The sequence below is a fragment of the Bombus affinis genome, chromosome 7 (assembly GCF_024516045.1).
Source record: "Bombus affinis isolate iyBomAffi1 chromosome 7, iyBomAffi1.2, whole genome shotgun sequence".
Taxonomy (NCBI): domain Eukaryota; kingdom Metazoa; phylum Arthropoda; class Insecta; order Hymenoptera; family Apidae; genus Bombus; species Bombus affinis.
The window spans coordinates 9,365,367-9,392,160 of NC_066350.1; the positions used below are offsets into that span (position 1 = coordinate 9,365,367).

Here is a 26,794-nt window from a genome sequence, read left to right on the forward strand (position 1 = left end):
TAGCTTATGTTTCTGCTCTGTTTTCTTCGCGAAGTGAAAGTAATATTTTCATCTGTAAAGATAATCTCAAACAATTCAGCATTGCAATTAAAAATGTTTAAAACGTCTGAATCTGAAATATATTTTAAAACACTTTCCTAAAGCTCGTATTTTTAAGCAGTGAAAGATAGGAAGGGAAGAAAAATTCTCGAATTCGTTAAAAATTCAAGCATTCCCTACTTGAAATTCACAATTCGCACTCTGGTTTATAATCTAATTACATTAACTTTATCGTTATCAGGAATCAAAATCACTCATTATCTAGAAAAAGAAATCACTGAAGAATTTACTTATCAACAATATCTCCTACAAAATTAATCACAGGTTTTGCCAATTCTTTAAATATATGATCTGTTCTTTTGAATCATGCTTAAACTTCGCTCCAAAAACTAGAGGCGACACGGAACATGCGTGTTCGGCCCCGAAGGGTCCTGGTTAGTTCGGGAAGCGCATGTCAGTAGCGATACGAAATTACGTTGTGTGCCAGTTTTCTGGATTTCCTAGCTGCGTACAGATCGATAGCTCCTCACATGTGGCCGCATGCTGACCAGTATACCGACGCTGCTTACTACAATGGAGAAGGGAGTTAACAGAACGTAAGAGTGGATAGATAACGGTATATTCGTCGAGAGGAAGAGACGCGTGCACGCGGAGTCTACAGCAGTTCTGTGTGAATCGGCAGACACGCAACTACCTTCAGAGCTCTGGTGATCATTATCTACGATTGTCGCTGTTCCGTCGATAGTTGCTCGTTTTACGGCCTCTGCGACATTAACCATGATTCTAGGTAAATATATCACGTTATCAGTAACCTTATCGTGCATTAATGAACTTCGCATTAACGCTTTTTCATAGTATTAGACTTCAGAACCTTTTGCAAATCTTCATCATCAGATTTTTTCGTCACGTGCTGTTCATTATTCATAAACCTGTTCATATGAAGTTCAATGAAGCCTAATTAACTGATGTTTATTGATTGTAGATTACTGATAGTAGCTAGTTTTCTTCCCCGACTTTAATTCTGAACTAGTTTCATGGGAAAAGCGATAGAATCGCAAGGTACGAGGGGACGGGTTCCAATTCCAGGGAAAACTTCTTAGATCATGTTTCTTCGTAATTTTCTTTGGTGTCGCAATTATGTTGTCTTTTTACGTTTGTTGTACAACGTTGTTTGTTACATTTTTTGCACTGTTTCGTGTGTATATTTCGAATAGGTCATCGAAATATTTTTTTACTGATATGGTATCCAACGCATAAGCTTATCTCAAAGATATGTTATATATCGAAGAAATTTTACATATTTGTCGCTGCATGATTCTACCAGAAGATATGACTAGTACACAATATTCGCAATTTAAACTTATTATAGTTATTTTCGTGATTGGTCGTGTGTCAGAGAGCAACGCCCGTGATATTGATTTCAGCAAAAGGGTCCATTGTCTCCCCATGCGATTTCCCCTCTACAAAAGCAGTAAATCAATAACATCGAAAGAAATATCAGATTATGGTAATACCAGTCTATTTATAGCTACGTCTATGATGGATATAGCGAATATACACGTGTAAAATACAAATTAAATAATCGGCGAAATTAGAAGGTTTATCGTTATCTAAGCACAAATATCCCATTTTAAACTAAAATAAATCTATTTATTCGTTTCATTATGTTGTTATGTCATACCACTGGAATATCTAGTACGTTGAGTTACTGATAGCACTGATAGTTGCAATAAGCGATGTAAGGCATAACGTCTTTTTTAGCATTCGATAAACATTCGTCAGGAAATATCAAAGTTCGAAAGAAAATCTGAGATTGCGAATGTTTATGCATTTATGGAAAATTTAAATATGCAGACATTCGTAAAATACAGATTATATGTAAAAATATAAAATATATCCAAAGCAGAGTATTCGTTGTAATATTCAGCGAGTGAAACAGGTCTCTACCTCTCCGATCGCGTTCATAAAAATACAAATTTGTATAAAAATTCACTATCTGGTCATTAGGAACACCTGTAAGAATGACTGAAAAAGCAAATGCCACAATCTATGCACATCTTCGAAAGCGCACAGTTCTTCGGTTTCCGTAGCCTACTTTCCCGCGTATCAACGATACGGGACATTTTAGCATGGACAAATTGTGCAAGTTGTCTAATATATACACCTGCTGTCACAATATTCCGTTACGTTGTTCCGATTTCTCGCTATTTAGAGGATGTCATTTCGAATTGCGATGAAGAAACGGTCTATATTATAACACAATTTCATCTGTTTCCGGTCGGCTGAGAAGAATGCCGGCTACTGTTCGTTCGAATATGTACCGTTAAGCGCGCCATAAACTAAACATTAACGTTCAATTTGCATCGTTCGAGATTACTTCTTATAAAATTCTATAGAATGCAAATAAAACGGAAGCTTGTCGTGAACGTTCCGTTGGAAGATCTTCAGTCCGTTGATCACAGTAGTGCGTCTAATTTATTTCACCGGTATTTCCGATGATCTCCAGTATAATTTCAGATTTCACGCCATTAAAATAAATTATACAAGCCGGTTCGATATTTACTTGATCGGGGAAGGACTCGAGAAAGGTGCACATACAAAATTTCACGCTCTGTTTGGCATAAGTTTAGATGGTGACAAGGGGTTCACGTATTATCGGGACTCATATACATTTCAGGATCGTATACTATTTAGCAACGACAGTCTCTCCTTTGGGATCTTCCTTTGTTTCTCTCTGTCGGTGTTTTGCATTGCAAATAACTTGACTTCTCATTTGCACGGATGTTCCCTCGATGTCCTCTCTGAAACACAAAATTCAAAGTGTTCTAAAAATTTACAAAAGAAGAGAAAAAGCAAATTAGCTCTTTCAGCGAATAATCGAGACAATGTAAATGCTCAGTATCTCTACAGTAGAACTGCATTTATCCGAACGAAATTTTAGTTAGTAGCCGGTTAACTGAACTTCTGCTGGTTGAATTTATTTATCTGAACGTGAGCTCTTATTATGTGAACTCTAACTATATAAACTGTTTGCCCCCGATTAGTCCAGACAAGTGGAGTTCTACTATAAGTCAAATTTAATCACCATGCAATCTTTATCTATGTTCTGTTATCTGAACGTTTGATCGCGGCTGTGAGTCGACGACTCTACAACGGATCGTTTTGCATGGTCACATAACCGTAGAGAATTAATGTTGTTGAATATTTTGCGAGCAGACAGGACACGGCTGACGTACGTATCTGCAGCCGTTGTTGGCGCCGGCACTGTAGTCGTCTTCTTTTGGTGGTGGTGGACAAAAAGGCAAAAGGATAGACCACCCTCAGAATGGCGGAAGGTTGGCGAATTGAGCGACCTGTTCGTGTATCCGGTTAAGTCGCTCGGCGTTGTTCGAGTGAACTCAATGGAGTGCACGAAATTGGGTCTGAAATCTGGCTGGCTTAGGGACCGAACTTTGATGGTCATCGACTTGAATGGACACTTCGTTACTGCCAGACAGTGGCCAAAAATGGTTCAGGTAAGAGATTCAGAATTAATCAATAATATAGTACCTTGCATCTGGATCGACGGCTGTATGTAAATATATGGAAGAAGATATATTGTTTGTTAGCTATTTGACTCGCATCACATCAATTAAAACGACTGTTTTATTCTATCTATGTATCCATTTTACGCCGAGACGAGATTTCCTGGCATAGTCTCTGTCTTGCATTTTGATTAAATTTAGTTCCAACGGTCAGGATGCAGGGAAACACCTTACCCTTAATTATATTTACTTCACCAATTATCCTAACTTTGTATATTGATATTTATTGATATTTATCATTTATATTTATTTCAATATTTACTTCAAGATCGAGTATTAGGTATTTTGAGAGAATGGAGCCCATGGAAATCAAAGACACTCCATAAAATCTACTCTTAGGCGATGATAACACCTCGATAACACCTTCCGACCATTTAATTATGCTAGAAAATGATATTAGATCAGCTACTTGGTAGATTACCTTTTGATTAGTGTATATCAGCGTATCAACGTACAAGGAGCAATGTTTTATCTTTATAACGAGACGCGTGTTCAACTCATAGCTGATATCAAAACAGGAAGAATTGCAATGTGGGATCGTTGTGGAAGCTAGGTGCGTGATAATTAGAAATGGATCGATACGCGATAATCAAGGCAATTTCTTCTGATCTTTCTCATCTCTCGATATGTGTATTCTTCACGAGTCGTTAAGTTTAGGTCCTAGTGCGGATTCGGTTGGGTTTCCTCCTTGAGCTCGAAGAAGCGAACCGCCGCTTCTTTAACACGACTTTGTAAGGAAACGGGATACCTTTATAATCAGGATTAACGATCCGTTTTATTGTCGCGAAGATTCGCGAAATTAACTGCTGGAGTCCGACGCGAGTAATTAATTCACCATACGGCGGTATTTTCCTATCGTACGTTGCCTCGTTTAGTTAGCCACTTCCGCTGCGAACGAACAGCTTCTTTACCTTCGATTCGATGGAAATGTCTTTCATCTCGGAATTTCGATATTTCTGTTTAAAAAAGCTTCGAATCGCTTCCTTAAATCTTTGGCAGTGTAATAAAATAACAACAAGTTCAGAATGAATGATTTAAAAATTAATTATCTGTTTGGTCTCAAGATTTCGCATATCTCAGCCAGCAGATACGGAAAACGCATACTTTCAACTTTTTACAAGAAGTAAATATTAATAATTGCGTTGTTGCGGAAACTTTTTGGTACCAAAATATCCAAAGTAAATTATTCGTTATGATATTCAGAGGATGAAAAATATCTTTATTTTATATTATTTCTATTATAAACATGCACAGTTTGATCGTTACATTTAGAATGTGAAATTTATAATTATCGTTAAGGAGACAATTATCGATGAAATAATGAACTGAATCTGTGGGTTTCAGGTGATACCTAGCATCTCTGGATCGATTCTCACATTGTCCGCTCCGGGAATGATGTCTACTTCTATCGATTTGTCGCAACTCCAAGGCAAAGGATTTCGCGTAGCAGTCTGGGGTCAACCTGTATCTGCCTGCGATTGTGGCGAAGAATCTGCCAGATGGTTATCTCGCTTTCTTCTTCAAGAGGACACTGGGTTCAGATTAGTTTACTATCCTTTAGATTATCCGACAAGAGAGATCAGGACGAGAGGCAAGATTTTTTCAGTGACAAATGACGATACTGTAAGTTTTGATTCAGATACAGTCATCGCTGAGAATTACTAAGGTTTTACAATCAAATAGTTTATCCATCGCATTAGTAATCGATTTATTTATTAAATAGGGTGCCTATCCAGATTCCACTAGCTATTGTTTAATAAACGAAAGTTCAGTGACTGACTTAAATAGTCGACTAGAAGATCCAGTCACCCCAGATCGGTTTCGGCCAAATTTCGTGGTTAAGGGCGCTAGCCCATACGAAGAGGATACCTGGGGTTGGATAAAGATAGGTGATAACATTTTCAAGTCTGTTATGCCTTGTACAAGATGTATCCTAACTACCGTCGATTTCGAAACTGGGACAAAACATCCGAGGGCTGAGCCTTTGAAAACTCTGAAGAGGTTTGCCTTTATAAGTAACATTTATTTATCTTAAACTTACTAATAATCAAGTAATTTAACTAACAAACAGGATACACTAGATTTAGTTATCTAAAAATTTGTTTTGAGATATTTACAACAAATCAATGCGAAAGTGAACCACTTTCTGAGATAGTTTTCCTGAACTTGAAAAATATATCTTTCCTAGTCGTATCACTCTGCTAGCAAATCGACGATGTGATAACAAATTAACTCTGCTGCATTTTCCGAATCATTTTTCTATTTTTACATCATTATTAACCATCGATTAAAATCTCTAAAGTTTGAAGAGAAATAATTGTTATTTCTATGCGTTTATCTCTTTTCTTCAATCTTTTCGGCTAGAGATTTTATTAAGACATTAAAAGCTTTTTAATTTGTTAATACAATAGCATGATTCAGACCTAAAATTTGAATAGTTGCAGTAGGTTTAGGACACCTATACTCATAATTACTTATGTTGTATTCATATTCCTGATATCACATAACACGTTGGCTGCCGCAGCGAATTTTATACGTTTTCTTCGGAGAGTAGCAACAGATTGAAATATATTACATTTAATTTTTACAAAATATTACATTGTATTTGAGCCCTGTCTTCTGAATCTTATCTAACAATAGATCATCCACACTGTTGAGTATTTTTTCGTCCATTAAATTTATCATGTTCTAATCATTCTATATAATCTAGCAACGTGGTTCACCGGTAACTATCATGACAGCCAACGCGTTAAAGATCTTGCTCTTTTTCATTCGGATAAAAATTAATAAGACGTATATATTTGTCACAGTTACAGACAAATAATGGATCCAGATGTTCGCCCACTAGTTGGCGAAAGTCCAGTGATGGGAATTCACCTGGGATTGAGAAGTCCCAATGGCACCATCCGAATAGGGGACCCAGTTTACGTCAGTGTGCCTAAGGAGCAACCGATATTGATATCGCCTCCCTAGCTACACCGATGGGCTTCGTGCGAAGACGAAATTTTCGTCTACGAGGAAGCCACGAGATCTCTGAAGGAGAATACTTTGTTAAAAAATTTAAGAAACAGAGAAAACGCATAGCATCGAGCCTAAAATCGCGTTTCTGATCGTTGAACAGGGCCTAAAATGTTACAATGGACATTGTTTCTTCGGACAAATTGCTATTCTCTCGATTAGAGAATGAAGTAAAGAAACGCGATAGTCGCGTGATAACAATAATTCAAACCTTTTTGCCAAATGTATTTTTCGCTGAAGTATCGTCTGAAATAATTTGCGAAGAGAATCGATGGTTCTCAAATATCGTATTTTTGCTAGATGTTGGTCATGAATCAATGAGGACAATATAATAAACGTGCTGGGAGACGCGTTTGTTATTTGTTCATATTTGTATCGAGTATATTGTCGCGACGAATAAACGAGTTTTAGAGGAATGTGAACTTAAAATTTACAGGAGGGGGTTGCTACATTTTCAAGAATGTCCTAGCTTTACGATAATAATATTTATTTATTTACACTACAAAACAACAGGGACGATTTACAGTAAAAGGGATAACTCGTCCAATTCGAAGATCGAAATACATTTTTACGAGTATTATTCGACAATGATTTTTTCTTATCCCGCCTACTCTAGGCCAATCGGAGTGAAGAAAGTGGCATCGTATTATCTCGTATGCGGCAATGGTGGAGTAAATCTCAAACTATGCTCAGTTTTGTACAGGGGCCATGGAATTCCTTTAGTTTACCGGATGGTCACCGGAATCGCCACAGCGGGTTGGCAGCCCTCGGAGAAGCAACGGACAAGGAAACGCGGGCCGCTGAACGGGGAGAAACTTTCTTTACGTGTAAATCGATCAGATCAGAAAGAAACAATGCTTGGCACAGTTGTATTTCGGAAATAGCTATATACACAGCTCACATGAGATTCTACTCGGACTTACGTTATTTTTTCTTATAAAATTACACAAGAAAATATATTTATAAGTAATAGAATATTTTAGATTTTAAATGGAGCTACGTAGAAAAATGATCGACTCAAAAAAATGTTGAATTCCATTCGTATAAATTATATATCATGTCGACGAAAGTTCGAGCGCGGCGAATCTCGGTAACGTGAACTTCCTAATCGCTAGTAAGAAGAATAATATACCGCGTATAATATAAACAGAGAAAGTATTAAAGAGAAAAAAAGAGCGTTGGAGGATGTGAGACAGAAAACGGAAAGTAGGAGACGGAAGAAGCGAAGCAAGATAGACGGAGGACAGAGACAGTTCGATGTATGAACACGAAGTCGCGCGATTACGCTATTTAATTTGACGAGAACAATTCGGTAGTATCAACGAGAGACTTCGGATCTCGGGGACAAGGGGGCAACGCTGGTTACGTTGCCAACGTCGTACCCGTGTTCCAGCTTGACAATCACGGCTCGAGAATGGCTCTCACGTGGCTCCCGAGCGTTTCAGGACCATCGGAATTTTTCTCTTATACTTGGACACCCTTTCGCTGTCGCGTTTCGTCCAACTTTAGATGACGGAAGTGATCAGTCTCGCCTTGAAGTTGACGATGCGTTCGCTCGTCGCTGCCAGGCGCTGAAAACATAAATAGTTTCGGTTAGATTTTATTGCTTAGTAATCAGCTATACACGTATACACACACACATATATATAGACATTGGTTACATGATAAATTAGAAAGAAGAAGAAGAAATCGTCCAGACTATAAGATACGAGTTTCTAAATCATTTACGTGAATCCTTTTTCTTCAATTCTCTTTCTGTAGAAGACAATCCTACGATTTTCCGCTTACAAATGTTCGCAACGCTTTCGAGCAGGCGCGTTTAAACCGTACTTTCGACATTTCTTATTCACACGACCACGGTTTCACCGTAACGTAGTAAAGAAACGATCATCGATCGAAGATCATTCACACGGACGGTGCAACATGTGTTCGTTCGTTGTTCCGCCACGTGACCGAAGCCTGCAACGGAATTTCCGATTTAACAAGTTGCAGTACAGGCAGACAAATTCCGAGCGATGTACGAACCGTGAACGCTTTCAAGCCGATGCCCGCTTGCACGCGCGACGAAGGTTGAGCATAATAAACGCGATTAACTTTAATAACGCTCGAACTGGCGATACCACACCACTGTATTTCCGTCTGTTCGTGCTGTTGCTTTCTCCGGTTTGTCGCATTGTGAACGCTATATCGCCGCTACGCTATAATAAAGACGTGGTCTGTCAATTACACGCGAAACGAGTCGAGAAAAACGCGGAATATAGCTGCGACTGACCGGTGGTTTTGTTCTCACAGGAATTCCTACGCGTGCTCTTTTTCGGTCGCTTTCTTCCCGCTCGAATTTCAAACGAAACGCGTAGAAAAATCTAGTCACTGTCCGTTGCGTTTCCTCTTCACGCTTGGTAATAGTAAGACCGATCAATTAGCCGAGCATCTCGAGCATTGCACGGAGACAACGATCTTTCGCAATTGGAATAGTTTTTGCGGAACCATATCGTGAGAGAACCAACGAAACGTACATAAAATATAGAGATCTCGAAGTGAGATCATCTGCCCCTAACGAACTACTTCCCCGTGGTTCTTTTGTCGATCGGTTTCGCTTTCCTTGAGAATTCACGACGCGCGAGAGTGAAACGCGTGAACTTCGACGAGTATCCGCGGTGATCGGTGTATTTATCTCAATACGGTGTTACAAATTGTAATTGCAACATATCATATAGGATATGATATCGGAGATAAAGTAGACACGATTTCAGGTGTCAGGATAAACGAACTGTTAGCGATCCGAGGAAATAAGAACCTGAGTAGTTGGTGAGGACCGAAGGAAGAAGTTTTTAATACAGAGTATTAAACATAAACGGGATATCGACTATGTTTTATATTGTATATTAAAATAAAAGTGTATATTTGCATCAGTCTCCTCGTTTCTCGATTTATCCAAATAGTAATTAATATTCTTAGTTTTATTGCTGCTAATGTAGGGCCCTAAGAGGATCCAGAGCTTCAAGGTATCAGTCCATGTCAATTCTCGATGATGTGGCGTATGATATTAGGTATGTCATTGCCTGATCTCTGAACAAACATCGTGATTTGTTTGATTTATGATTTCGGCGAAATTGCTCAACCATGATATTACTTTTACAACTATATGAACGTAAATAGCTACCTAGGTATTATTACAATATTATTAAACAGCTATTTAATTATTTTCTACTAATTAAAATGGTATTCTTACCATTGTACGATTGCGAATATTCTGAATTAAGTTAAGGAACGAATTGCACGCGAGAATTGAGCACATCGATAGAGGAATCGCGTCATCGATAGGTCGTTAGAGGCCGAAGGATCTACCAAGATCTCGATCGCAGGAGCCGTTCAGTCGCACTCCTGGCAATATCGCGTGCCAGGAGCTACGTAGCAGTTGCTTGCATAAGTCAGCCGGCAAATGGACGAGCTATTTCATAGAGAAAGTCGCTTACATTTTTGCTTTCCATCGATCCGGACGGGGGATGCTTACGTAATCGTCCGGTTTTGTATCTGGAACGACAACGCGTCACGCTTGCGCGAGTTTCGACAAAATCTTGGGCGCGAAAGATCGGTCCAGGTCGAATTTAGAATTTCTCTTATAAAAAATTGCGAAAGTATAAAATTCTACTCTCTCGCGGTTCTTTTTAGATTCTTTTTAGATTGATATATATTAATAATTAATTTAACGCATAAAATAATATGGCTTTATTAGAAATAATAAATAGCGAACAAAGCTGGTTGAATATTAAACGAGAATGAGATTAGGCGAACTTTAATTGTGCGTCGTTCTTGAATTTAGAATCGCTCGTGGTTATTAATATGTCTGTATCGGCTAAATGCTACTATCATGATAGCGATTTAACTTTATATTTATTCGAAAAAAGAAGAAATTCGTACGTTGACATTAACAAATAGGAGAAGATATTGTAGTTTCACTTTCAAACAAATCGGTTATATAAAACGATGCAAGAGGATAGTTAATTTACAAGGCAGAATTCGAAACGGTTTTAAAAAAAGACTACGAAAAATCCGAACAGGTTAATGGCAATTTATTGGAAACCCGTCACGGTGACTACACGGAAAATCCCGAGCAAAGTTATAACGCGTTTGATTCGCCAACGTGTTCTAACCTCGGTCGATCAACCCCTTTCCACATGCACATTTCGCTTCGTGTCTGCTTCGTTAAACATAATCAATTTCTAGTCGTAAAGATCGACCGGCAGTTGCCACAATGCGATCAGGTCGCTGAGTTTCCATTCATGTCGGTAAATTGCTTATAGAGAAACTATCTTTTTAAATCGCTTCTTTACGATCAGAAGAAGATATTGAAGCAATTTGCAAATTGAAGTGTTCTCATTCCTTTGATCGCCGGTTGTATTGTAAGCTATATGATATAGAATTTCTTATTTCTTCATCGTTTCTCTTTTCATTGCTTTTATGTTTCCGTTCCTTGGATCACTTTCTTTTAATATACATTATCAAGATGTTAATTAGGCGTTTTGATATTGTTGGAGGTTTTAGAATTCCGAAATAATTTCATTGATAAGGCATAGAAATTATTTCAGTGCCTTTACATTGAACCGATTACAAACCCACTTTACATTTTAAATAATATATGATAAATAAAATGATGAATGAAGCAATAAATTGAAGAAACATTTTGAGATTTTAATGAATCTATCAATTCTAATATTTCTAAAACATTTAATAAATACGATCGCGTCATTTTTGCCTTTCAACTGGAAGCAAGAAAAGTAACGCTAATCCAAAAGCATAATCGATAAATAAATAATAAATTTATCCAACGAAGGCAATGAATTGATATCTGCATTTTTTACATTTCTTCTTACTATTTGCCATTTACCGCTTAATCCATTTTTATCATATACCAATGAAGATTACTCACAAGAATGAGATCCTGTACGATGTTCGAAATTCCTCTGTTCACTATGACGAAGAACCTGGTAACGGGTCCTGGAATTGCTTCTTGTGGCTCCTCTACGGCCTTTCCAGCCGAACCGTCCCCTTCGCTTCCGGTTACCAGCTGGAAATAATCAAGCCACGTATTAGCCTAATTTCCATCGCAACAGAGGTTTTCTCAGAAAGAGCACGAGAGAAGGTGAATGATAGAGACAAGTTGCGTAGATCGTTCATTGTCATCGATCATCGCGTAAATCGTTGTCATTCATTTTTTTTTTTTTTTATTTTTTAAATAGAGAGATAGTTGCGGTGTGTAGCAGGTCCACGTCCAGCTTCAGCGCTCCCGATACTACGGTGCTTTTACATCCTGAATCCTACTTGCGGCTACGATCCATCGATCTTGCTGCTACGATCCTTACGTGCGCTTCTTCCGCTCGTGACATTGTTTCGGATATCGTTATAGGGTGTCCATACGCTTAGAATATCTTTTTATTTATATTTTTGCAAGTGACAACATACTTTCGCGAGATAACTTGGAAATCTCGAGATTTCAAAGTTTCGTGACACTGTCGCATTATGGACAACCTAAAGGTGCAACAAAACTAGAAACATATTTACAAGGACCCAAAAAGACAATACGACGTTACAGTGATAATTACAGACAGCATGACGCACATACTTACTTTGCTGCTCGGTCGTTAAAGAAACGTACGTCACGCACCGTGCTATCAATTTACAATACTACTATTTAGAAGAATTCGTGTACAAGGCCAGACGACTCGGCTGTGTATAAGAATCTCATTTTCCCTGTACTCATTCAATCAGAGATTCGAAACGAAAAGAAGTGAAATTAGTGGACAACGCGAAACGGAATCGTCTGGCTGCGCGTTGCCTTTGGTTCGTCCCAATAGCAACGAGCGAGCTACGGCTACGACGCTAACAATATACAACGTATGAATGTGCAATGAACGAGTACGAGATCACAACAACGAGAGAATCGGCAATCGATCAATGGCTGCCCTGAGAATCCGAGGAAATCGGCCGGGATGTCCATCAGCCAGTTGCTTCGCCGAAAGTCTTTAATCGCTGGTTGTCGGTGTCGCGTCGGGACCGTTGGTCGGGTGGAACAATTGGATAAAAGATGAGTTGGACGTGACGGAACGAAGGATTTACAGGGTCACTGAATACTTGTCCAGAATCGGAGAATAGGATCGAGAAATGTGGAGGTTACAGTTAGTAGGAAGATATGACGATAATCGGTGTTACGTGGCGTTTCGAAGGACTGAAAGTTGTCACATTGAAACAATTCTTCGGACGAATATATGCGATGGCTTACGAAAATATTTAAACGTTTCGAAATCTTTGTACGTACATGTGTAACGTTTTGAAATTTTATTTTATTATATCGTATTACTAATTTTCTTTAACTAAACATATATATCTGCGCTAAATGTAACTTCTATATACATTTTCAGATTTGTTTCGGATTTTATCAATGTGATAATGTCAGTCGTGTCTCGTTAAAATGTTGATGAAATTTCAAAATGTTTTATATAAAACACGCAATATACATGTACATAAAAATACATTCATGAGCCATTGTATATGGAAACTAAATTGCAGATCTTCCATGTCATTGTTGAAAATATCTTTAAATAATACGAAAAATATTCTTTCAGTCGCTCGAGATGGGAATACAGGACGAATGTAAACAGGGTTTTGGTTAGTGACAACGATGATGCATTACATCTAAGACTCTACGCTAGGACTATGAGAAAATCGATGAACGTTGCGCGAATTGTGCTCCAGGCTTCTGAAATTATTCGCGTGATGGAACTTCCTCGACAGGATGGACCATCGAATTAAATATCCTGGTGCACAATCCACGTACGATCGTGGCTAAGGGAAATCGACGAAGAAGGCACGACGAAACACGGGGAAGGCAAGCTAATGAAGAGCGAAGAAAGGACAGACAGACCACACGAACGATGTTCGAATAATTAAGTAAACGGAAGACGAAGGATAAACAAAAGAACACGCGGTACGAGTAACAGGTGATCGTTAGTCACGTGCGAGGAGTACATGCTGATCAAACATAGTTACATGCTTTGCTTTGATGTACAGAGGATTGGGTGCTGTTAAATATGCAGTTCGTTGCTTGTAGACGTGCAAAGTACTTCTTGCGAGATAGATGCAAATATTAGATATTTGATGCACTACAGAACAATATTGTTACTGCAAACTAATATTACCTCGAGTTGAAAATCCTTATATCGTAACATTCATATTTCTATAACAAACGGAAAGCCATCTTTTCGAAAGAAATACATCTTGAAGAGGTGAGTTACCATAAAAGACCTTGCTCGAGAATTAACGTGTTAAAGAAAGGAAAGTGTCATCCACCAAGCGCCATTAGCAAAGAGAAACAGACAGTGAGTTAAACCCAGAGCAAACAGAAAGCCGACCAGGTTCCCATAGGCCAACATTCAGCGAAACCACTGAAAATCGTCATTAAGAAACCTGTGGTATCCGTTCACCGAGTGGACAAGTGAAATTCAGAAGAGAGATAAAAAGAGTAAGAGAGAAAGAGAGAGAGAGAGAGAGACAACAAACAGACAGGCAGAGAGAAGTGCAGTAGGCAGTGTCCGTTCGGCTCTGCTCGGAAGGATTAGCGTACCGGTGGTAGATTGCCGGCTCCTGACGCGGCCGGTGCGCTGGTCGAGGATCCCGCCGTGGTCGAGGAACCAGCTGGAGCGGCAGCAGGGGCGGCACCTTGGGGAATCGGGCCCAAGTCCCGAGAGGCGCTTAAACCGAGCCCTAGGCTCTGCGTACCTGCCACCACGCGGTACACCGTGCCCGCCGCTCTTGCCGCCCCGTCGGCCGCTTGCTAAACGAGAACAGAGACGAGAACTTTCGTTTACTGATCCGCTCCTCGGGAGAACGCCTGTCTATTTAGTCATTCTTTTCTGTTCTTTTCTTTGTTTCGGTCATGATTGTCGCGTGTCGTATCGACAACAAGCGATTTTTCTCCTTCCGCTTCACGATAGTGGATTAGTATTGGTCGTCGATGAAGTGGATGTCCTGCAAAGCGGCTGGAATTGTTTTTAACGACTGACAAGACGAGTATTTTTCTTGGTATTTGTCTTTGGTCAATGCGACGATTCTGCGTTTATTCTAGTTCGTTTCAGTCATTTTGTTTCGGGTCCATTGGTTTCTTGGGGATTGCTTTTCTCCAGATCGTTTATCGCGTGAAGAGTGGAGGATCAGAATAGAATAGTATAATGGAAGATATTTCCCAGAACGTTGTAAGAAAATGTGAAATGTTTCAATCCGATATTTCGTATTGTACTTTCAAGGAAACGAACGGTAGTTTTTCGATACCGTAAAAGGAGGTCGGTCTATCGACTAGTTCCAAACAGCCGCGTGTATTACTCAGGATCGCGTAAGTTCTCCATTAGCGATTGCGAACATTGGTGGCCTTTGGTAACAAAGAATCACGCACGTGAGATAAGATAAGTAGCCAAAGACGGTGAGGGAAAGCTTTAACGCTACTTCAAGTCGCTAACTCCACGCAGTTACTTGTATCTTTACAAACGCGATTAAGAGAATGGAAACTAAACAGAAATTTGTTTTAAATATCACAAGTTTTCTAAGCGTGTTCAATTTGAATTTCGAAGGAACGAAAAATCAAGAATATGATTTGAAAATCAAAATTATTAGCTGTTTACGCAATCGTGATTTCCAAATAATTTTATAATTAAACGTTCTGGTCTCTCGAGCGCGACGCAAAAGATAGGGTCGCGGATTTCTTGTTCTAGCGCGTTTCTTGTAACGTGCTAAATCTTGTATATCTTTTCTTTTTTTTTTTTCGTTTATAAAGCTTGAGCCTCGAGGATGTTTTCGTCTCGTCTCTAATCATCCACGAGGTTATGTCGCGCCTAGGTCGAGAACCTTGGAATAGTAACCAAGCGACACAGCTGGGCAATTCGGTCGTGGACTTTCACCGGTATCAAAGTAGGCGCCCTTGTCTGTGTCCGCCTGTTCGCTGCTTATTTGAATATTAAATCTAAAAATCTATACCTTTTCTTATACAAATCCTTTTTTTTTTTTATCCAACTATACATTCAATTCAATTCAATAAGAGCAGTAAATTGTACGATGATTGGAAATATCGAGATTAATCGACAGAGTACTATCCATCGAATATTTCAATAATTATTCGACTTAATTATTGTTGCGGTGAACTAGGTAATGTAATATGACTTGGAAAATAATTATTTCTTAATCTTCAAGGTTTCTGATACGTGGTACAAGAAATACGTACTTTCTACTTCTTCTGGAAAATAAGTATTAATAATTCCTAGGCTGCAGATTTGTATGCATTTATACAGAAATTCACAGAAAAATGGTACTTAAGACACGCAAATGATACGTATAAAATAATGAAAGTGTGTGTCGGATCTTTTTTCTTTTTTTAATAGATGTTGCGAGTCTCCTTAGATTCCGTCGTTTTACTCGTACCCATACAAATATAAATTTGCATAAAAGCCCTCGATCTAATACTATAATAATTATGTCACGTATTACCACATGTAAGATACGACAGTTTGCCGGAGTTTCTCACATGCTATACTGCGAATGGTTTGATCGTTTCAGAAGATTAGTCTGTTCGAATCTTAGTGTCATCAAATGGACAAAATCCTTGGCCACGTTTATCGATTAAACATCGCCTATGAATTACAAAAATCCATTACAAAAATCCATGACAATAATTAAGATCCACAGAATGTAAACTTCCACTTTTCACTCGATACTGAAGAGACGCAGTGGAACAGGAAACGCTTCCTTTATTACGGAAAACTCACCCTGATTATATCAAAGACGAAGTTGCCAGAGCTGCTACTGGAGCCGCCCAGACCAGAGAGGAACCTTTTGTTTCTGTTCTCGTCATCTTCAGTCTCTACTTCTTCGAGAGGCGTCAATGGTGGTGCTGCATTATTGCTGCCCTGTTCATCCGCGAATTGTACTTTAACCTCGTTGTTTTGCGACTCGGCTGCTACTTCGTTTACCTTGTACTCCGCTTCCGGGTTTATATTCTGTGAAATAGAAGGTTTACGGTCTACCATCTTGAGTATGCTTGAAAACGAGTCGCCGATCGATTGCTAAGGAAACTCGAATGGACATAAATCGTGAATTATTATACAGTCAAGGACTGCAAGAGTGTATTTAAGCCGTTGGATAATCAACGTGAATTATTTATGAACACTGGTGTATCGTAAAATAAAGTTTGTTAACGATCGACCGGCGTTTAGGGAGAAAAAAACGCGGCTTATTCAAATCGAAGGAAACGAAGCGTATGACGCGCGATCTCGCGATGTCTCGTGATCGGGATGCGCATCAGTTCAGCGATCGATGACTGAATGACGGCTATACTCTGCAAGCAACGTAGAGAGATATGCAATGGATCACGAAAAAACTCTTCGAAAGAACTGTTTTTCTTGGTCATTTAACATAGAAAGCTGTATTGTATACATTATTATAGAACATTTTATGATTTCATTAACACCGTAATGAGACACGATTGTCATGACTATATTGGAAATATTTGAAATCAATGTGAAAATGTGTATTACGTACAGAGGTTATAAGACATTTATGCAAACATTTAGTAAATGTGTACTGCATTAATAAAAATAGTCTAATTAATTAATAAAAAATATGAATGGAGAAGTAACGAAAAGTAATGTGGTTGCAACCACTGTTTCTTCGATTTACTTTAGAATTTTCTTTCGTGAGCAATTGCGTAATATAGTATATATGTGTAGAGCAATTATATAATAGAGTCCAAACTTCTGATTATTGTATTAGAACAACGGCTTTTAACAAGAAGTTTGAATTTATTAAAAATCACCAAAGAGAGCCTTATATGCCACGTTTTTCTATACTATTTGAAGTTATCTAGCGTATGAATTGCAGATTTTCTCCGACTCTGAATTCTCTTATGCTGATTTCAATCAACGATGCAGCAACAACGAATAAATATCCAATAATAAAACATCGCTGCATGATATTTATAACAACGTAACACTACAAAAAAGCTAAACACAATATGATAAAACAAACGGGAATCTAATAATCATTTACCATCGATCATCCATCATTGCGGAATATAAATTGTTAACTCGAACGTTGTTTTCTTCCAGCTAATTCTATTTAGCACAGCTGTTATGCGACGATCAGGAAATTAATTGTAAATAAACGCGAATGCTGATTGATCTTTTCCAATGATCGATAAAAAAGATGAAGGCAGAAGGTAGCGATTAATGTTCAACGAAAACAGCAGAAAAAGTGCCCTCTTTATAAGAAAGTATCTTGCCTCGAGACGAATATGAAGAATCAAAGAATAACGATGTCAAGAAAAATAAGTAGAAGATAGAATGAAGAGAAACACAACGCAAACAGATAGACAAGCGAATAATAGAAAACGATACGAATGGTATACACACGCAAATGCACACAGAGAAAGAGTTATAGTTAGCAGACAGTAGAAAAACTTGGTAGACAAATTATTGTTTCCCGCAGCAGTCCTAATTGCGCGGTGATCGTCCTTGCCGGATCAATCGATTACTCTTCGTTCAGGTTCATTGACCTCCAATGTGTTACCGATCTCGCCACCATTGTATAGTCACGCGACCGAAGGGGCGACCTCGTTCATCCTGTCGTCCTGATCGATAGCGGTTGTCTGGCTGGCATTAGTGCTCGACATAGTGGCTGGCACTCCCGTGTCTGTGTCCTCGTCTGGCGGGAACGTCGGCAAGGATACCGATACCTTGGAATTGCCTGCGTTGTCCTCCTCGTCGTCGAAGAAGGGCGGCTCAGCGGTCGCCGTCGAGCCACCGCTCGACGAGCTTCCGGAGTTCGAGTCACCGTTATTCTGAATGAAACTGCGAAGAACGGTCGGGCCGAGTATTCGGATGATTTCCGCGACAATCGAGTTCACCTTTTTTTCGATCATCTAGAAAATAACAGCTCTTAGCTGACCTTTTTTATCAATCTTGTTTTCGAATATCGCTCGTTCCCATTCACGAGGAAATTTTCTGTCGTTTCGTGTCCGTGATGCAAGAGTCGTAACGTAGCTCCTGATGGTAATATTATCGCGCGATTTAATCGAATTCGTTTCGTTGAAATTCGTGTTCGTTATAAATGTTTACGTCGAGCATTGGTTCTTTTTAATCGTTCGGCCAACTGTTATTATTGTCGTATTTGCGTCGTCGAAATGTACGTCCATGGAATTGCTTTTTGAGCAACGTTATTGTTGAATTAATGTTCCAGTATTCGTTGACAGAGCTCGATATTAGGATTCGTCATCAGCCTTCGGTGCAGTCGAGAACGTTACAACGGGAAGGGAGTGAACGTGTCAAATGGCGATAAATGATATTGCCGAACTAGTAGCTGGTTCGATGAAGGTGGTAAAGTGGAAATAGCAAACGGTTGCAACGATCGTGTTTTCCACGGTGAAATTTGGCTTGAGAAGGATGTACGCGGATCGAATTCGTTCCGATAGAAACTTTCAATTTTCATTCGATATCTTATCTTAATTCATGAAGTTAATTGAATAAACGAACACGTAGTTGCGCAATCTATAGACAGAATGCACAGGAAACGAGGAAACTCTCCGTGAATCATGAATCGAACGTGCAACTTTCTTAGGAGGAATGTCGATTCACTGCGAACAATTTCTCCTCGACTTTAAACCGACACGGTATTACTAATGAAACGTTTTCGTTGACGATATAATTTCTCAATTACCCGTTAATGCGAGAAAGCGGCGATTTGAACAACATAGGACGTCCAAGGTCCTATTTCGATTGATTAAATCCGATAGAAAAAATACCGAACGTCTACGAGGGAAGGGGAAACTTGGTACATAAATCGGTCCTGGCCGTCTGCAGGATTTGACTGCGTTGTATTCAGCAGCTGCTCACCTGAGAGGCTTCGGGAAACAGTTCTCGCAGGATACCGATCGTCCGTTTGTTCCTTAGAGCGGCCTCGTTGTCGGCTTCGGCCATCACCAGCCGATTCAGTGCCTGAAAAAAGTTTCCCTGTTGTCCCTACAAAGTATTTTCAATGTCTGGAAATTCTCATTTCGTATATTACTCTTCCTCTCATGCATCTGCCTCCGGGAATTTCATTACCACCTTTTAGTTATTGTTCCTGTATGCGTAATTGTTTCTTCTGTAACCGTGTAAAGTATTATCCACAGAGATAAGAAAGTACCGGCGAAATATATAAACACCTGATCGGAGTACTTGTCTGGAAGATAGTCCGGAAAAGTGTCGAAAAGCGTTAAGATAATATCGTTGCGCAATGTCCACGACGAATGGTATAAGAGAGACATAAACTCTAACCAAGGATTAGGTTCGATGCGTTCAACGTTTGCTCAGGAACGACAATTTACAAACTACAAAATTGAACGAGAACGCGTGCGGATCGTTCCACGAATGGAGAATTGAGTAAAGTTTAGGCGAGAGAAAATAGTGGAACTGTAACGTTGCGCACGACAATCGCTCGAGGAGAATTGCAGCGTTTAACGACATGATTGCGCATTATTACGTATTACTGCATTAGTGTCGCTACAATTTTCTGTTACGATATACGAAGCTTTTTATGATTTATGACCTCCCTAGTTGTAAACGGCGCTTCTTGTTCGCACAAGACCATTTAAATAGATCGACAGTGAGACGAAAAAGTAAACTCGTTTATAAATAATGTCGTTGGGTTTTGTAACAACCCGGACAAAGTCATCGACGGATTAATCGAACCGTTCTGACACTTGGACGGTCTCAAAAGTTGCTCAACCTGATTACCATGGTTCACTTTCCCCTATACCGCGCTCACGTTCGACTCGCTGTTACGATATTTGTCCCTGCGTGTTGCCCACATTCGCAACTAGTCTTTGCTTCCGACATAGCCTCATCAATAACGAATTCATTTTATAATTTCCTGTAGATATCCGAATAAATCGCAAATTTTTCTAAAGTTGAATAGCCGTTTGGTTCGAAGCAAACAGCTGAGCGAAATTAAAATGAGTGTCGTAATAGGAGATCGCGCTTATTCTCGCGTTGAAGTCTCCAAAACTAGCGATAGTCGACTTAAGATGTCCGTTACAATTTCCCTTGTACTTCGTAGAACATTTCACCGAAGATTACGAAGAAAATACATATAACAGGAACAATTTTGATGATTACCTGATTTTCATGCTATTTGGTAGTTATTAATTATTAATATGTTAATATTGTAGTTTAATATAATATACAAGTTAGAAAGAGCTAGTACCTAAAATATGATAACTGATACTTTTGAGAAATATTTTATGCAAATATTTTTCAAGAAAATCTCGCAAACAAATGCTGGTAATATGTAATTAGTTGTTAGGATATCGCATTTTAAAATTGCTGCCATATAGAAAACAGGAAATATGACTTTCCTCTGCACTTTTTAATTTGGAACTTTTGTAATTCAACTACAATTGACAAATCCCACAAACAATAACGATACCTGGCAATACAATTATTTCAAGCTAAAAAAACAACTAATACGAAAATAAAGAGATTTGGAAACCACTATCAAGCACGATATAACGAGACATAGAGATAGATACATAGATAGATAGAGAGAGAGAGAGAGAGAGAGAACACGTGCACGTGAGCGCGTGTACGTTTACGCGCGCGCTTTCCATTGGGCACCGATCAAGCGAAGAAAGTGTCCGGTGTAACTCTGGAAGTGTTCGCGGCCAGTGAAAGTGTCGAACCGAAGAAGAGAGTCGACCAGACGTTCTGACTTTTCGTTGGACCGTATATTTCATCGCTCGTGAAACGATACTTGCCCACATGCCTAACTCGTTACGCTAAAAAAAAAACAATTCCACGAAAATCATTTAATCTCCTTCGACTATGACGCGCGAGTCTATGATTTTCTGTTTCCAACAAAACGTGTTTCTCAATCGAGATGTCTACGCCTGTTTTCATCGGAAAAATGGTTACAATAAAACACTTCGTTGCAGGAAACAAGGAAGACATTTATGACATTTATTTGCATTAACTACTACGTTAACGATTCGGCAGTCGTTAAAATGCAACGAGGATAAATTAAAATCCTAACAGCCAATCGTGCCTCCATTAGACATGTTAATGTTACAAGCAAATGTGATTCGACGTTGTTAAATGGAAATCAAACACATCGTCTTAAGACCGAGGATTCCACGTGACCTGGATGAGACATTAGAAACACGAATGTTGCGCGTTTTCTTTGCGAGCCTTTATTCGCGCGAGGTCGTAGCACTCGATCGGAGTGAAAGAGGTTCCGTCGAAAGTGAAACATCATCTGCGATCACCGAATCGATCGACTCGGTCCAACGATCAACCGGCGATTTAGCCGGACGTCGAAATTCTGGCGAGAACTTTCGCAACGAACGACACTGCACGTTTCCTTCGTTGGTTATCTCGACGATTAAATGGACGTTGCTTGTCGCGAATTTCGCGCACGGAAGTCACGCTTTCTCCGATTCCAGCGTTCTTCCGAGATAACGAAGATCGTCTCAAGGACGGATGACGTCCAGCCGGCCCAGTGACACAGAGAAATCGATTGTAACGCTAGTTACGCAATCTTTGAATCGAATACAATTAGCTGCGAATCCTTTCGGACATCAGACAGAATTTTCTAAAATACTTTTCTGCGTTAAATATACGAAATATAAAAATACGATATATACAAAACACGATGCAGGAAATTGAGATGAATTAGATGAATATCAGAGAACAGAATTTAATACGTCTTCCTATAGCAAAGAGGAAGCTATCTATATAGTTTGGAAGTTTCTTCCTTTTTGTGGAATACACGTTTGGCGTTGAAAAGTTCAAGAACGAAGCACTAAGGTCGTTCGATGACTTCGATGGAACCGGATTGCGGAAATGGCTGTGAAATGATCGTACCTTGTCGCAGGCAAATGAAAACGAAGCCTACGACGACATTTGGTGAACGTACGTACGTTTTTCAACCGACTTACCTCGGATTGGAAACGATTTCCATCAGAAAGTGGACTCGAACCGACTAGAGTCACGCACAGTGCTGTTGCCAAAATAACGATGAGTTTCATTTTGTTTGGTTGGGAGTTTGAATACCTGCAAAGGAAAAGGGTATGATATAATTTTCATGGATAAAAAATTCCTTGTTGGTTCTTATAAAATATTTCGCCGCGGAAATGTTTGATAACTCTGATTGTTTATCGAAACGTGAGCATTGTGAAATACGTGTCAGTTTGTGTTTAAGAATATAATATTGTTTTATCTGGAATTTAAAATATTATCTTATATCTGCGCCTGTTTTCTGGATAATCGGCCAGCATGATGGACCGGAAACGTTTTGAAAGGATCCTGGAGAAAAAGATGAGAAGGTGAAGGAGTCTCGACGATGTTGCAGGAGTGGGGAGCAATGGCTCTCCTTTCTCGAGTGTGGATACGTTCGAAACTATCACTTTCGACCGAATGAAAGTGGAGAATGCCGCTGGCAAAAACGACGCCGAGATTCTTGAGGAAAGATGGTCTAAAGCGTTTCGTTCATTTTTATAAAAATGAATCATCGCGATTGACGTATTGCTTTTTATTCGTTTTTACGATATCGAATCGTTGCAAATCGTAACAAAATAAAATTTTGAATATTTCAACGTGAACTGATAATATGCATCTGTTTTCGACGTAATTATCAAGAAATATCGAAAAATAAATGCTTATCGGAATATTTGACTTTCTTTTTGTAACATCGTTTACCTTTCACGTTTTCGTTCGTTCTATAAAATTTAATTGTATGTTCAAATGCACATGTTGCTCGACTTGCCTTCGAACGACTCTATAATTACGATAGCGAAACAGTCGGAATATAATGCTGGCCACACATCGAGTTAATATAGATTCAGTACACTTGTCGTCCCAACCGATGGTGATGGAGCAACAGTGCGCATTCGAGGCCAAATATTAGCAAATTTCATTAATAATTCGCGAGCATAATCGAAAGCAGGCTCCAACTATGTTTGGAATAGAGAGTAGTACAACTTTCTTCTTAATTGATAAAAATTGCAATGAAGTAATTTAACTAGATACCAAATATTTCGTCGATTTGACAAAGTCAATAGGCTGAACCGACGTGTGTAAAGTCACGTGCGTTCCGCGAAATGATCAAGCGTCACAGTTCGATAAAAACCGGATTTTCCTTCGGTTGGACCTTCAGTAGCTGGTCTTACGAATTTCGATTTTTTCCTCGAGCTCGTTGTGTCCGATGAGAACCACTTCACGAAAATCTTCACTCTGATAATTCTTTGTGCCCGCTTCGTATACGCCAGCCTTTTTCGAACTCGAGGAAGAAGCTCGAAATTAAAAATGCTATGCACCTAGGAACCTATCGAGACTCTATGAGAACTATCATCTTGCAAATTCTTTTGCAAACGTTAAATAAGCAGTCGGACGTTTTATTCAGACGGATAACCAAACTGAGTAAGGAAAATTTAACTATTTTTGTACGGTAGAATTTGCAAAATACTCGATAGTTTCCTGAACACAGAGCTCGTGTCACGTGGACTAACGTAATTATCGGACGCTGAAATAAAATGCACGATACCGCGGTCAAATACGTGTTCCATATGAAGGAACTCACCACACACCGATTCGTTATGACACGGTAGAACTTTTAAACTGTCCGCTTGTTAAAGAGACCCAAAAGGAGCTCTCCGTGGCTCCTGCTCTCTTCGGCTTTTCTGTAACTGTCTGTGTAACGGAGGTTAGTGAGCGGCTTTTATTAGAAGGAGGGGCCTATCGCCACCTCCACGCTACACTTCAGTCTCCGTCCTCTCTGTTTCTCTTTCTTTTCTGGTTGCCTCGCGCGATTCTGAAGAAGGGATCACCGTAGAATGTAAGATGTAAGTAGCTACGGCCGATGAAAGATCCTCGATGCGACCGTGAAGATTTGCGGAGCGGAAGTATCAAGTGGATCGTTGTTGTGCGTCAATGTATTCCTAAGAGCGATTGATAACATCGAAGATAATGAGTAAACGCGTTACCATAGGAATTTATGTCCGTGATTAGTAAAATATACGTTCGTTTGACTCTAGGAATATTTCGAAATTTCTGGGCTTAATTTGAATTCTTTAGACCTTTGAACTCTTGAGTGTTTGAATTCTTGAATTTCTAAATTTTTCAGCAAATTTCTGTTATGGAAGTGGAATGTTCCTGGAAGTTAATTATAATTTTCAACGATAAACGAATTTGCAAAAGATCCATTATGTCTAGATTACGTTATATTTTTGCTAAGCATTTCTTCAATTAAATCTCTTTTTATTATGAGGCAAGTGTTATAACAATCGGCGTTTAAAATATTTTCACGATGAAATTGATTGTTCAGGTTCGATTACGGTTAACGAAGAATCTTTTTACAGGAAGCATTCACCAATTATATCACGAGGAACACAAGATTCGTTTTTATTCCTAAATAAATATACATATATAAAATCGAAAGACCCGTTTTTATTTGCATTTTTATCTTTGATTATAAAACTGGTTCTTCTTTGTCTCATCCCCTCTGCGTTAGGCACTGCTTTTACGAAAACTTATATAAAGACTCGACACGAGAGTATATCTGAATCACAGAAATTTTTGTCATAGTTATTTACTATTCATTCCGCAAATGGCAAGAATTTCAACTTCGTTCTACATCGAAATATTAATTTCATTTTTATACAGTTTACTTTCTAAATCCGCATACGTAAAATAGAGGAAAACATTAAATGCGATTGTTGTGCTTTAATTGAAGAATGCAGCCGTAATTTAGTTCAAGGATTCTCAGTAGATTCGGCCCGTGCGTGGTCAGACACGTCCTATTATATTATCGTTGTGCCCGTGTGAATCGCACACCGATGCAATTGTTCCGTAGCACTTAATTACGCTGCCAAAAGAAACTTTCCAGCAATTATTCGGCAACGAATGTATAACTGAAATTATCGCAGGTAAATCGGATTTATCACGGTACCTGGTATTCATGGCTTTTTCTATGCAAGTTCTCCGCTTCCAGTTTCATTCTCTTGTTTCACCGACCTTGTTGCATGTCGCATCCAGTGAAAATCCTATTAAGATTTCAGATAGATTTAGTTGATCTGTGTCGCAGTACGCAACTGCGAAACTGTCGTTCCAGATTATTGCCCGATTGTTTGGTCGACTAGAGTCATCTCAGGTTTCACAGAATTGGAATGAAATCATTTTAACGATTAAACCTAGAACTACCAATTTGTGATATATACATACAATACTAAACATAGAGTTGTATGCACAGAGAATCCTAATCAAAGTCAAACAACGAAAATGTATAAGTATATAAAATTATATTTGTGTTAATTATATTTTTGACGAAAGTCAACATTGATTTTTCCAAAAGCATTTGCACTGATATTTTAGTAATCGGAAAAAGAGAAAATCTGAAATCTGTGATTTCGATAGTTTTAATGTTAAATCTTCCACCTATCGTTGCGTACTATCACAGTATTGTACATTTATTTGTCCTGTTTTATTATTTGTACACATTAAAGAATTGTGCAAATTGCTTTTCGATTCGTTGATCTCTGTTTCGTTGGGAATGGGCCGAATAGAAAAGGAACTCGAGATACGCATCGCTAATCCTTAACGAAAAAGTGGTCATGATCGATCGAGCTCAGGGAATGGAATCTCTCGTCGTGTGTTTGTCGTTAGCTGTCAAAAATTTGGAAATCGATGTCGAAAGTTGCTCTTGCGCCAGTTGTATTCCTTAGATGTTTCCTAATAATAAAGACAATTTAATTCCATGTTATACCGTGTTTGCAGTATGCGTATTTCGATATTAACAGAAATAAACCACGGTGTTATATTCTGCCAGCTCCTACTGATCAAGATAAGGGTGACTTTTCGTTTGCTTCTCGACGATCATTATCAAACGTTTCGAAACTTTTTGGTAATGTTTTCTATACCGGTATAATATTGTATATAGAGAGATAGAGGGAAAGAGAGAGAGAGAAAGAGAGAGAGAGAGAAGACGCATTTCAATGAATCAGGGAATAAAAAACTCATTAAACACGAGGTCAAAAAGGAAATTAAAAGCATCCATCTTGAACTCGATCGTATAAAAACTCTTCAACA

General features: G+C 38.9%; 2 protein-coding genes across 9 annotated transcripts; one reads left to right on the top strand and one right to left on the bottom strand.

Annotated features, from left to right (window-relative positions):
- Positions 1 to 465: 465 nt before the first annotated feature.
- LOC126918549 (mitochondrial amidoxime-reducing component 1) lies at positions 466 to 7,057 on the top strand. The gene is made up of 5 exons (XM_050726579.1): positions 466 to 826; positions 3,256 to 3,554; positions 4,968 to 5,246; positions 5,347 to 5,624; positions 6,434 to 7,057. Exons 1-5 carry the CDS (start codon positions 817 to 819, stop codon positions 6,594 to 6,596), a joined length of 1,029 nt encoding a protein of 342 aa, XP_050582536.1. The 5' UTR covers positions 466 to 816; the 3' UTR covers positions 6,597 to 7,057.
- Positions 7,058 to 7,111: 54 nt separating this feature from the next.
- LOC126918551 (uncharacterized) lies at positions 7,112 to 24,464 on the bottom strand. Of its 8 annotated transcripts, none has more exons than XM_050726584.1 (7): positions 24,298 to 24,464; positions 22,651 to 22,765; positions 19,571 to 19,672; positions 16,451 to 16,681; positions 14,263 to 14,472; positions 11,572 to 11,709; positions 7,112 to 8,212 (listed from the first exon to the last, which is right to left on the bottom strand). In XM_050726584.1, exons 2-7 carry the CDS (start codon positions 22,738 to 22,740, stop codon positions 8,147 to 8,149), a joined length of 837 nt encoding a protein of 278 aa, XP_050582541.1. In that variant the 5' UTR covers positions 22,741 to 22,765; positions 24,298 to 24,464; the 3' UTR covers positions 7,112 to 8,146. The 8 variants fall into 8 exon arrangements, with proteins under 8 accessions (XP_050582541.1, XP_050582540.1, XP_050582542.1 ...); XM_050726583.1 differs by having other exon boundaries at positions 24,291 to 24,457; XM_050726585.1 differs by having other exon boundaries at positions 24,255 to 24,421.
- Positions 24,465 to 26,794: the final 2,330 nt, after the last annotated feature.